The 12146-nt window shown below is 57.7% G+C and overlaps 1 protein-coding gene across 1 annotated transcript; it reads right to left on the bottom strand.

Moving 5' to 3' along the window:
- Window positions 1–1175: 1175 nt before the first annotated feature.
- On the bottom strand, window positions 1176–12140 carry CUNH9orf50 (chromosome unknown C9orf50 homolog). The gene is made up of 6 exons (XM_027773996.1): window positions 11716–12140; window positions 11375–11465; window positions 3886–3998; window positions 2057–2216; window positions 1719–1878; window positions 1176–1344 (listed from the first exon to the last, which is right to left on the bottom strand). The coding sequence occupies exons 1-6, from the start codon at window positions 12122–12124 to the stop codon at window positions 1273–1275; spliced, it is 1005 nt and encodes a 334-aa protein (XP_027629797.1). The 5' UTR covers window positions 12125–12140; the 3' UTR covers window positions 1176–1272.
- Between the last annotated feature and the right edge of the window lie 6 nt (window positions 12141–12146).

The following is a 12146-nucleotide window of genomic DNA, read 5'->3' as shown; positions in this document are numbered from 1 at the left end:
CGCGATGGAGACAGGAGCTGGGGGCCGCGAGGTCGCGGCAGGTGCCAGGAGGCCGCGGGGCCCGCAGCCCGGCGTGGGTCCGAGGGCCGCGAGGACGGAGGCCCCGAGCGCAGCGCGGGGGGAACGTTCCCGACCCCGGAGCAAGCGGCGAAGTTTCGGGCGCGCCGAGCTGCGCCAAAGCCAGGCCAACACTGCCCCCGCGTGGGCGCGGCTCGGCGCTGCCGCCGGCGGGCCCTTTGGGGGGGGGGGGGGGGGCGGTGGCCCGCGCCAGCCACTGTGGGCAGGTGTGGTGGAAGGAGGCCTCCTCGGAGACCCGCAGGCTTCCCAGGGAAGAGAGTCTGGACTGGGGGGCGGGACGTGAACGTGCAGAAACGGAGACGCGGGGAGGTCAGGGGCCGAGAGCCCCCTCCAGCCCCGGGTGAGCGCGATTGGAGCGCGGCCGCCCACCCACCCCCGCAGGGTTTGTCCAGACTGCGCCTAGGTGTACCCTCTCTTCTGGGGCCAGGTCCCCGCCTCCACAGCCCGTCTGGGCCCCAGGACCACCCTGCCGCTTCTGTCCTGCCCAGATCCGCCTTTCGCACCCTTTCCTCCCCGCGGCTGTTTCCTCACTGGCCAGGAGATGGCGATAAAGACCGGATCCTGGGCACCAGCGAAGGGCTGCGCGAAGGGCCGCTTCAAGACGGGGAGGGGTGGGAACACAGGCGTGGCAGGGCCAGACCAGCAGGCAGGCATGTAGGGGCGGCCCTAGGGTGCTGGGTAGAGCAGGGTCAGATAACCACCAGGCAGTGCCGCCGGTCAGCTTGCCCTTTGCCCCTCCTGACGGGAGCTTGAACACTGCACCCCTCCCAGGACAAGTGGAGGACCCCGGCCACAGCCACTCACATGCTGGCCCTGGGTGGATGGTATGAACTGGGCTGGGGAAAGCAAGGACACGTGTGGCACCACTGCCCTGTCCCTGGGGGGACTCTCGCCCACAGCCGGAGGTCAGCCACATAGCGTTTGGCTCCCAAACGGGAGGCGGCAGGCAGGGGTGCATGTGGGAAGGGAGGGGAGCCTGGAGGGATTCTGCAGCTGTGACTCCATCAGTTTCCTTCTGGCCCAGGAGCTCCCAGACCAGCCAGCAATCCAGGACTGGGAGAAGCTGATACTGCAAGACCTAGCGGCAGGCCCCGGACGCCTCGGATGTGTGTTTATTCATGGGGCGGCCTTGCCCCCGGGCTTGGGCTCCCGTGGGCATTCACCTCTGAGCCCTCCGCTGCGCCATCATAGAAGTCAGGAGCCGTACCCCTTAGGACGGCCTCGCTTCAGGACCGACTGCAGCACCAAGTCAGGCAGGGAAGACTCCTACGGCGAGAGGGGCCCATCTGAGTGCCCCCGGGACCTCAGGGCAGGGGAGGGGCTCTTTAGACCTGGTGAGACTAACAGCACCCTGCAGGGGCCATGTGCCACTGTCAGCCCATTTTACAGATGAGAAACTGATGTGCAAAAGGGCCCCACAGTCTGCAAGCGTGGGGCTGAGATCTGAACCCCCAGTGGCCCAGCTGGAGAGCCCATGGCATGACTGCTGCTCTCGAGGTCCCCAGGTCCCCTGCAGGTCCCTAGGCCTGGCTGCAGCAGCCCCCAGGGTCACTGAGCAGGGAGGGGAGGTGTCCTGCAAGCCCTCACCACTACCTGCCCACAGGGCTGCTCCAGGCAGCCTCCTGCTGGCAGGTGCTCACCAGCTTCTGGCCCCAGGAGCGGGACTCCAGGAGGCTGTGGATGTCCAGGAAGGTCCGGAGGTCCCCCCGGCTGCCTTGGGGTGGTGGCCCCAGGGAAGAAGGGCAGGCTGCTGTTCGCAGAGCACCCTCAGAAAGGAGGTCCTGCAGCCTCCGTGTGGGCCTGAGGGAGACAGGCCCCCGTGAGCTTCTGGGCCCAAGCCATAGGCCCACCATGGCCAGCCAAGCCCTTGAGGACTAGGGCCAGCAGCCCAGCCATGGCTGGACTGGGGGGAGTTTGTAGGGCAAGGAGGGAGGAGCCCTGGGGTCTCCTGAGTCCCACCTACTCCCGAGAAGCTCACAAGTGAGGGCTGTCCCAGCAGGAGGGGTCGGCCACAGCCTCCTTGGTCCTGAGGTTTGGGGCTCCAGGCAAGCTCTCCAGCCATCTCCCGAAGCTCCCGCACACGCGCTCTGACACCGTGGGCTGGCTGGTAGTCTGGTCCTCAAGGATGTTCTGCCGGACTAGAAGGGAGAGGGCACGGGTGAGTTCCCTGCTGGAGGGGCACGGTGCCCCCACCCTCTCCTCCTCCCTCTGGCTGGCAAGGCCAGCAGAGCCTGTCTCCATGGCAACCCCAGGCTCCCCAGAGCCTTCTGGCTGCCTCCAGAGAAGGCTAGGGTTTGAAATTACCCCGCATGACTGTTTCTGCCCCTACTGCCTGAGCTGCGCCCCCACTCCTGCCCCAGCCCAAAAGGGCCCCCTTTCCTACAGTGGAGAGGACGGCCGCTCCACCGTGAGATTCCAAGAGAATGCTGGGAGAGAGCCTTTCCTGCGGTTGGTCGGGGACCCCAGATGCCCCTACCCGCGGCCGACGGACAGGGCCAGGAGGCAGCAGGCAGGGTCCCACGTCTCCTGGGTGCCCTGGTGCCCTGGGTGTGGCCGCAGGTCCTCTTGGCCAGCACCACCCAGGAAGCCACTCCCTTCTGCCGTTCACATGCAATTGCGTCTCCTGGGCTCCTCCTGGCTGTCTGTGGCCAGTCACCATGGCTTCCGCGCCGTCTGCACAAGCCCTTCTGCTCTGGGGGCCTTGGCTTCCCCATTGAACCATCAGGAGTTGAGCAAAGGCCTGTTTCTGCCTCCAGCTGCCTGTGCCTCTAAGCCCCAGGGCCTGGGCAGGGCCCCTCCTGATGGCCAAGGCCACGGATGCGCAGCAGGCCGCTGGGCCGCCACACCTGGAGCCCCGTGTAGTACGTGTTCATTAAAAGCTGCAGGGTGCCTGGGACTGGCAGGTGGTGTGGTTAAGAGTGCTGGACCTGGCTGACGGTGGTTCAAGTCCTAGACCTGGTGGTTTGCTTTCACACTTTCTCTCTTGTGCTCTCTCCCTCTCTGGTCAAATTGGAAAATGGACTAAAAAAATAAAATAAAATAATTGTTAAATAATTATTTAATAAAAATTATTAAAAAAAAAAAAAAAGCTGCAGAGTGCCAAGTGTTGGAGGCCTGGCTGGACCCCGAGAGAAGAGGTTGGGCACTCAGACAGAGGTGGCACCTGTCAGAGGTCATGGCATGGCAAGGACATGCCCACCTCTTGCCACCCACTTCAGAAGATTCGCTGGAAGCTGCCAAATGGACCTGTTTCCTCCATCCCCAAGAGCTGAGAGCAGACTTCACCCTGGGCGCCCAGGCCTGGTGGTTCCGAGGCATTTCGCTGAACCAGGCAGTGCCGCTGTCCCCAGGGGAGAAAGGGCCTTCCTGGGCACTTCTCAGCCTCACCCTGAGGTCTGCCTTCATGGACATGGGAGGAAGGTACTTCCGGTGGCTTCTGGCCCTCTTCCAGTCCCTGCAGGCCTTGGGGGCAGGGTGAGAGGTGTCAACATGGGGATGGAAGCCATGGTGTCAGTTTCAAGGTGGAGGCACCCTGCGGCAGCAAGAAGTCCATTGGTAGAGCCAGACCTAGGGGCCACTGTTTCCTGGTGTCACCCACCTTGAGACATGTCTGCAGGGTCTCAAGCCCTCCACTTGGACCTTGAAGGTCACCCTGACATCCTCCAGAGAGCCCGTTCGGGAACTTGCTCTGCAGCGTCGGTGCTATCTCCCACCATGAGGCCTTCACTGCAGAGGCCCAGGGCCGTAGCCCCCCCACTCCAGGCTGGAGCCCTCTGGAGTCCCAGGGCTCCCCGGCCATCTGCTCACCTGCACAGCTGCGCTCCCAGTAGCGGAGTGCAGTGTCCCGGAGGGTCTCGTCTGCGAATCGCACCCTGAAAGGGCAGCACCGCCGGCGGGGCCCTGAGCCTTCCCCCGAGGAGCTGCGGATGAGCACAGCCTTGAGTTTAGGGGGCCCGCGGGCTGGGGAGGGCCAGCGCATGGGCCTGAAGCCATACTCCACCCGACAGTACTCCTCCACCAGGCCGGGACGCACAGTGGGAGTCTGGACAAACCGCCTCATCTTGTCTGTAGGATGGGCCACGGGACAGCGCCAGTCTGACAGCTGGCCTATCCTCCACCATGCAAGGCGTCAGTACATAATGTGCACCCCTCACCAGCCACTGATGAGGAAACCGAGGTGGAGAGACCTTTGCGACCTGTCCAGGGCCACACAGCGGGGAGGCGTGGGGCCAAGATTTGCCCCAGCACTCATATACCAAGCCACGCAGCAGAGAGTCAGAGCGTGAGCCTGGGGATCAGGCAGTCCCGGCTTGTCCGAGCCTGTTCCTCTACCTATAAATGGGGGTTACGCCGTGCCCACCAGGCAGGGCTGGGAAGAGACAGCGGGGGCTGCAGGGCCGAGTAAAGCCCTGTAACTGGGAGCTGCTCTGTATATTAAGCATCAATCTCAGGCCGCCCAGTGGCCTGTGGGTCACGGAGCTGGATCCCACATGGCCAGCCACGTGGCTTGAAGCCTGACCTCCATGATCTGAAAAACGTGCCAGATGAGGCTAGCAGTGGTGTAGTGGTTAAGGTGCTGGATTCCCACATGGCCAACTGCAGTTCGAGTCCCAGACTTGGTGGCTTAAAACATGGCAGACGAATGTGCGCGTGTACCTAAAATCCTGAGAGAACGGGCAAGGCGTTGTGGAGTCGCTGTCCTGGGGGTGTTTTCTCGCTTTCTGTCTATCTCTCTGGCAAGCGCACGTGCCCTATAGCAAAAATCTGTCTTACATACATAAAAAAAGAGGGACCACCAGGTGGAGTGGTGGTTAAAGGACTGGATCCTCATAGCTGACTCGAGGGTTCAAGTCCCAGACCCAGTGGCTTGATAATTATGCCCCCCCCACCCCGAAGAATGATTTCTCACTTTCCCTCTCTCTGTCTCTATCTCTGTCTCTCTCTGGTAAGTGCATACACCCTATGGCAAAAACTAAAAAAAAACAAAAAAAAACACAAGATAAACCATGCCAGGCACATGTGCTCCAAATCCCAACAGGTTGGAAAAACAAAGGCGGGACTGACTGAGGCTTGACCAAGCCCCAGAGCTCTGCTTTCTCCCTCCTTCTCTCTGGTGAGTACAGGCGCCTTCTGGGAGGTTTAACAAATAATAATGAGTCATCAAGCTCACTGGTCCCGGTCCCACCACAGTCGCATGGCCTCGGGCAGACTGCCCTCAGGTCTCCACTTGCAGTCTTCTCCCTTAAGTGCTACCTTAGGGGCATGAAGACACCACCCGTGATTCCTGATTCCTGATTCCTGATTCGGTGGTACTGAGTAGCTTAGGGGAGGGCATCTAGCCCAGGGCCTGGACAGCATTTGGCTCAGTGAAGGGCACAGGGGTTTATTTATTTACACAGTGTTACATGGATCTACCTTTTCATTTGTTTAATTTGCCAGAGGGCATGCGCAGTGACCACAGAGAGAGAGAGGGAGGGAGATGGCAAGGGAGAAGCACCTCCCCTGGGAGTGGCCTGCCGCAAGCAATCCCTTCTCCGTTTTCCCTCCCCTTGGGATTTTGGGCATGCACGTGTGCCCAGTGTGTTTTTCAAGTGGCTAGGTCTGGGATTCGAACTGTGCAGTCAGACATGTGGATCCACTTCCCCCAACAACCAGGTTATGTGCTGACCCAACACCGATTGTTCTTTTTTTTTTTTAAGGAAGTTTTTTGCTATAGGGTATGTGCACTCGCTGGAGAGACAGAGACATAGAGACAGAAAGCAAGAAATCACCCCCTGGGGGGACGGCCACATCACAATCCCGTCTCCTCCACTCTTTTTCCAGGATCTTGGACATGCATGCACACGTGCCCAGTATGATTCTGAGGTCTCTGGGTCTGGGACTAGAACTGCAGTCAGCCCTGTGGGAATCCAGCGACGTAACCTCTAAGCCATCTGCCGGCCCCACATTGATTGCTCTTAATTCCAGTCTCAAGGGCAAGGCTGCAGGGCCAGCCTAGCCCACCTATGGCTCCGTTACTCAGAAGTGTCTTGTTCAGCCGTCAGTACATGCATGTCTACATGTCTGTGTCCACCTGTCTGTGCGGGTACAAGGGCGGAGGCCCTCCACAGCCCACCCAGGATCCCTGCCACCAGCAGCGGCGAGGATGGTGTCTGGCTAAGGGAACTGTGTCTAGTCACCCAGCATGATCTGCTTATGGGTGCCTGCTCTGTGGCCACAGGGCCACGCAGAGGTGCCCCAGCTATGCCCAGAGGTCTGAAACCTCAGCTTCTCTGCAGCCTGTTCTCAGACGCCCTGGTCCCCCGCAGGACCCACCAGGGACCCTCACACAGTAAGGTGCAGGGAGTAAGGTCCGCGGGTGTGCCTGTCCCTGCGATTGCTCACGCTCGAGAGAACGAATTCCATATCTTTCTTTATCTTGTCAGAAGTCGTATGTGTGGCTGGCTTAGCGTGCCTGAGCTGGTTCCCGTGTTTCATCCTGACTCCTTCTCTGCTGCATCGGTGTTATCTCCTTGAGCACTGTGCCAGGGAGGTTGAGGCTCCGTGCAGAAATGTGCTGGGATCCATTAGTACTGTCTACCTTGGGTACCGGAAGAGAAGGCACCGTGCATACGCTATGTATTTATTCTCCCTGGTCTTTAGATGCATGGGCAGTGCTCATCACCCTTCACCCCTGCTTAAGCCTGTTTGAGCCAGCAGGCTCTTTTCTGCCTTTTCTCCCCAGCCATTAGAGCTATGGCATCCAAGCCTGGGTACACGCCAGTGCCCACCTCTTCTCTTACTGCCATCCTTGGTTTATTTCCCCCACAGCTGCTATAGACCCGGATCTAATATGTTAGAGGGAGAAATGGATTGGCCGTATGTGCACGTACACACATACACATGGTGGTTAAGACAGCTGGATCCACATGGCCGGCTGCACAGTTCACGTCCTAGACCCACTGGCTTGAAAAACATACTGGGTGCACGTGCATGCATAGCTAAGAGTCCAAGAGAAGAGAAGGGACTGCAGCGTGACCGTCCTTCCTGGGCCATGCTCTCTCTCTAGTGAGCACATAGTCACTATAGCAAATTTAAAAAAAAATAATAAAAGAAAGAAAGAGAGAAAGGGATGAACGGTGGTGGGGTGGTTGAAAGGAGGGAAGACTGGCTGACGGGCTGTCAGTTGACTGACGAATGAGCAGTGAGAGGGCGAACAGAAGGCCTGAGCCACGCGGGGTGGGGTGGATGGCTGCTTGTGTCGGTGGCGATGCAGATTTGTGGATGGCTCGTGAGTAGATGAGAGGTAGAAACTTGGGGCCTACAGTGGGATTTACGGTCTGGATGATGGCTCGTCCCCCAAGTTCCATGCTCTGGAATTTGACGTTGGGAGGTGGCGAGGCCTAGCTGGTGGAGACTGGATCACCACAGTTGCCTCACAGGGACTACAGTCTCACAGACAGATGGCATCTGGGAGACCCAGGACTTCCAGGCCTGGGGAGGGGGTTGGTTTTCATGAGAGCTGGTCGTTATAAGTGTCAGAGATGTCCGCTCGCTCGCTCTCTCTCTATACACACACACACATATATGCACATCTATACACGTACACACACACATAGACATGTATACACACACGTTGGTTTTCATGAGAGCTGATTGTTATGTCAGAGATGTCAGCTCGCTCTCTATAAATACACACACACATATATACATGTACACACATATACATGTATATACAAATACATAACATACACGTACACACATAATACACACAAACACATCCATCCACACATACACACACACACACACATGTGTGTGTATACCTGCCATCCTCTTTGCTTCCATCAGCCATGTTCTAGGTTGGCCAATATCAAGCCTACACGTTCGGACTTCCCAGCCACCAGAATTGTGACATAAACCCGTTCTTTTGAATCCATCATGACTCCGGTATTTCTGTTAGCAACACAAGTGGACTCAGACGGAAATTGGCCAGTCAAATGGAAGTGCATCGCTACAGATATCAGAGAATGTGGAAACAGCTTTAAACTTGGGGGGGGCGGGGGCTGGAGAAGGCTAGGGAAAAGCCTGAATTCTGGTGGAAGCCCAGGACAGTTTAAAAATGAACTGGAGGGTGTTAAAGTGGCTGGATCCCACATAGCCAACTGCAGTTCGAGCCCCAGATCTGGTGGCTTGAAAAACATGCCACATGCGTGTGCATCTGTGCCTAAAATCCCAAAGGGAGAAATGCAGAGAAGGGATTGTGGGACGGTCATCTCCCCGAGAAGTGCTTTCTCACCCCGCCATATCTGTCTCTCTCTGGCGAGCACACATATCCCCTGGCAAATTAGAAAGAAAAGAAAGAGCTGGAACTTTTTAGAGACAGGTTAAGTGGGGGTGACCAGAATACCGACAGTAACACGGACAGGACAGGCTGCTCTGAGAAGACTGCAGACAAAACGAGGAAGATTTGATTGGAAATTGAAGGAAAGGTCATCCAAGTTACACCTAGCAAAGAACTTAGCTGCAAAGTGTTTATGTCCTAAGAGTTCTGAAAAGTTTAAATTAAAGAGTGTTGAAGACCTGGCAAAGGAGATTTCGAAGCAAAATATAGAAGGAACGGCATGGTGGTCGTTAACTGCATTTAGCGAAATGAGAGCACAGCGGAATGATTTAAAGATAGAACTTACTGTGAGAAGGAAGGCAGAGGGGAAGAATGTGGGAAGTCTGCAGCCTCGCCATGCGGCAAAGAATGAAAAATCATGTTTGGCAGAGGAAAGTGTGGCCTAGAGACTGGTTGCTAAGGAGATTAGTGCCAATAGAACATATCAAAATGCTAATACACAGGCGAGTGGGAGAGGTGCCCCTAGGGTATGTCAGAGATCTTCAGGGCTGCCCTGTCCATCAGAGCTCAGAGGCCTGAGAGCAAAATGGTTTCCAGGAGGACCAGCAGTTAGCGTAATGGCTATGTCGCTGGACTCCCACGTAGTCGACCACAGTTCAAGTTCCAGACCTGGTGGCTTAAACTCACGCCAGGCGCCTGTGCGTGCATGCCCAAGATCCCAAGAGGAGAATGGAGGAGAAGGGATTGTGGCATGGCCATCCCCCCCTGGGGGGTGATTTCTCGCTGTCTCTCTCTCTCTGTCCTCCTGGCATGTGCACGTGCCCTATAGCAAAAACCTCTCACAAAAAAAACAAAAACAAAAACTTGTTTTCAGGAAACAGCCCCGGGTGGGCACGCTGTCCCCCATAGCCCGGAGCTGCCCAGTCATGACTTAAGCAGCCCCTGTGTGGCTGCTGATCCAGAGGGCACAGGCCTCAGCCCCGGGCAGTGGCAGCAGCAGGACTATACGTGGCATCCACACAGGCTCCACCTGGTACTTACTCTAAGAAGTGCAGAGTGCAAGAGCATGAGGGCAAGGCCGTCTCCACCTAGATTATAAAGAACACATCAGGGGCTAGCAGGCGGTATGGTGGTTAGGGTACTTGACTCCCACATGGATGACTATAGTTCAAGTCCTGGACCTGACAGTTTGAGGGTCATGCCAGGCCCATGTGCGTGTGTGCCCAGAATTCCAGGAAGAGAATGGAAGAGACAGAATGTGGTGTGGCCATCTCTCTGGGGGTGATTTTTCACTTTCTCACTGTCTCTCTCTCTCTCTCCAGTGAGCACACATGCCCTGTGGCAAAAACCTTAAAAAAAAATCCATCAAAAAGATTGAGAGTGGGACCAGCAGATGGTGTAATGGTTATGTCGTTGGACTCCAATGTAGTTGATTGTGGTTCAAGTCCTAGACCTGGTGGCTTAAACTCACACCGGGCACATGTATGTGAGTGCCCAAAATCCTTGGAGGAGAAGGAATTGCGGTGTGGCCATCCCACCAGGGGGTGATTTCTTACTTTCTGTGTCTGTCTCTCTAGCAAGCACACACACCCTATAGCAAAAATCTCTCTCAAAAAAAAAAAAAGCCTGGGAGTTCCTGCAGAGACCCACCACAGGACAAAGCTGTTGCAGAGCGCTTCCAGTAGAGCAAAGCCAAGCAGAACTGTGAGCTCCAAGCAGACAGTGCCCTCCAGGAGGGTTGTGCCCAGTGCTGCTGTGGGGCAGCACCACCCCGTAAGCCACTGCCATGGAGCAACCTGCGCTCAGCGGCAGCCCAAAAGAACTGCGGACTTCGACACTCCAACCGGAGGAAGCGGGAGCACGACTGCGCCCAGCAGGGCCAGGGAGGCGGGGTCTTCAGGGAGGCGGGGCCGTGAAGACTTCGGGGACTATTGAAATGGGACCACCGCATTTTCTATGTGAGGAAAACATGAACGGTGGGTGGAATGTCATGGTGTGGATGATGGTTTGTCCCCCAAAGTTCCTGTTTTGGAATTGGATGTAGTGGCCAGGGCCTGGACCACAGTGACTGCCTTGGAGGCAACAGTGTCCTGAACAGGTGAATGACGCCTGGGGAGACCCAGTGAGGTCTGGCTCTCATGGGAGGAGACAGGTCTCACGAGAGCTGGCTGTTAGAAATGGGAGGGTTGTCGGAAGCTCTCTGTCTGTCTCTGCACGTGACTGCCATCACACGCCACCCTGCGTGTTCCCATGGCCATGTTCTAGGCTGACCTGACGCCAGGTCTGTGCCTTTGCGCTTTCCAGCAGCCAGAACTGTGAGTCAAAATGAACCCCTGATCCCTGGCATTCACCCCATCTCCGGATCGTTGCATTCACAGATGGACAGGTAACAGGCAGAACTGTGGGATTTGTGTGGATGGATGGATCAACCAGGAGACCCGATTCATGGGTAGACGGGTGTGATTAGATGGATGGAGTCACGGTTCATAACAGGTGAAGAGGTTCTTGAGAAAGTTGTGGAAGACCTGGTCCAGGGATCAAAGGAGGGAAGGTGGATGGGAGAATGAAAATATAATGGATTCCCGGACGACTTGTGAATGTGATTGGCAGAAGGCCTGATTAATGGATGGATGAATTCACAGATGAGTCGAATACCTGATTCATGTGTGGACATACGGATGGGTGGACAGGTGCAGAAATGGATAAATTCATGGGAGGCAGGAAAGAAGTCCCTCTTCCCTACCCCGTCTCTCTCCCAGAACTCACGATGGCCTTCCTGACCACGGCTAATCTTGAGTGGTCACCTCTCAGAGACCCCAGGGCAGGTATCTGATGGAGCAGAATCGTCTTAACACTATCCTGGAGGTACCATGGCTGGCTCCTTGATGACAAATAGGCCACAGCTGGCATGAGGGTCCCCCACCCTGGACACAGCCAGGTGATCGTGTCCCCACCAACAGGGCGGCTGGCACTTACCGCAGGTCTGGGAAGAGGGAGCAGCTGGAACACTGAGAGGAACCTCGGCAGTGCTGGGACGCACCCCTGGGATGACGCGGTGCTGAGGACGCTGGGAGCCAGGGGAGGTGGGGGGACCAGAGTGAGCCTGGGGTGGGGGGACATCCCTTCCCGGCTCTTCCTGGCTATGTGACCTTGGGCAATGGGAGACCGCCTGCGCGGGCTGTTCTGAGGACTCCAGGAGCCCCTCGCCTCCCTGGGCATCTTCTGGGCCTCAGGGTGAGAAGGGCGGAAACTCGGGGACCCTCACCGGAAACGACTGCGCCCCGCCCCGCCCCCTCGGGGCCCAGGAGGGGCCTCACGCTGTGGCTCCGGCGGTTCTAGGCACTTCTCCTGGAGCTGCTGCAGGAACTCCCTGAACCTGCTGGGGAGGAGCTCTCCTAGGAGGGCGCCCAGGAAGTCCGGGGCCTCCTTGCCCGAGCCCCCCGGGGGAACCTCGCACTCTGCGAGGCCGGGGCACCGGCGCGCCGACCCCCGAGGCGTGCGGGTGGGGCACAGGGGCGGCAGCAGCAGGGACTTGAGCACCGAGCGGCTCTGCTTTGCTCTCCCTGTCACCGTGGGCAGGGCGGGCAGGGACCGCGAGGGGCTCCCGGGGGGGGTGGGCGGGCCCGGCTGGGCCATCCGCGGCTCCCTCCGTCGGAGCTCGCGGTCGCCCGGGAGCCCCTTGGGCGCCACCTCCTGTGCCCACGGGCGGCGGAGACGCCGGAACATGCTCGGCCCCGCGCTCAGCTCA

Source organism: Tupaia chinensis, unplaced genomic scaffold (assembly GCF_000334495.1).
Source record: "Tupaia chinensis unplaced genomic scaffold, TupChi_1.0 Scaffold000394_1, whole genome shotgun sequence".
NCBI classification, from domain to species: domain Eukaryota; kingdom Metazoa; phylum Chordata; class Mammalia; order Scandentia; family Tupaiidae; genus Tupaia; species Tupaia belangeri.
The sequence above is the reverse complement of the archived record's forward strand: the minus strand, read 5'-3'. Positions and strand labels throughout refer to the sequence as shown.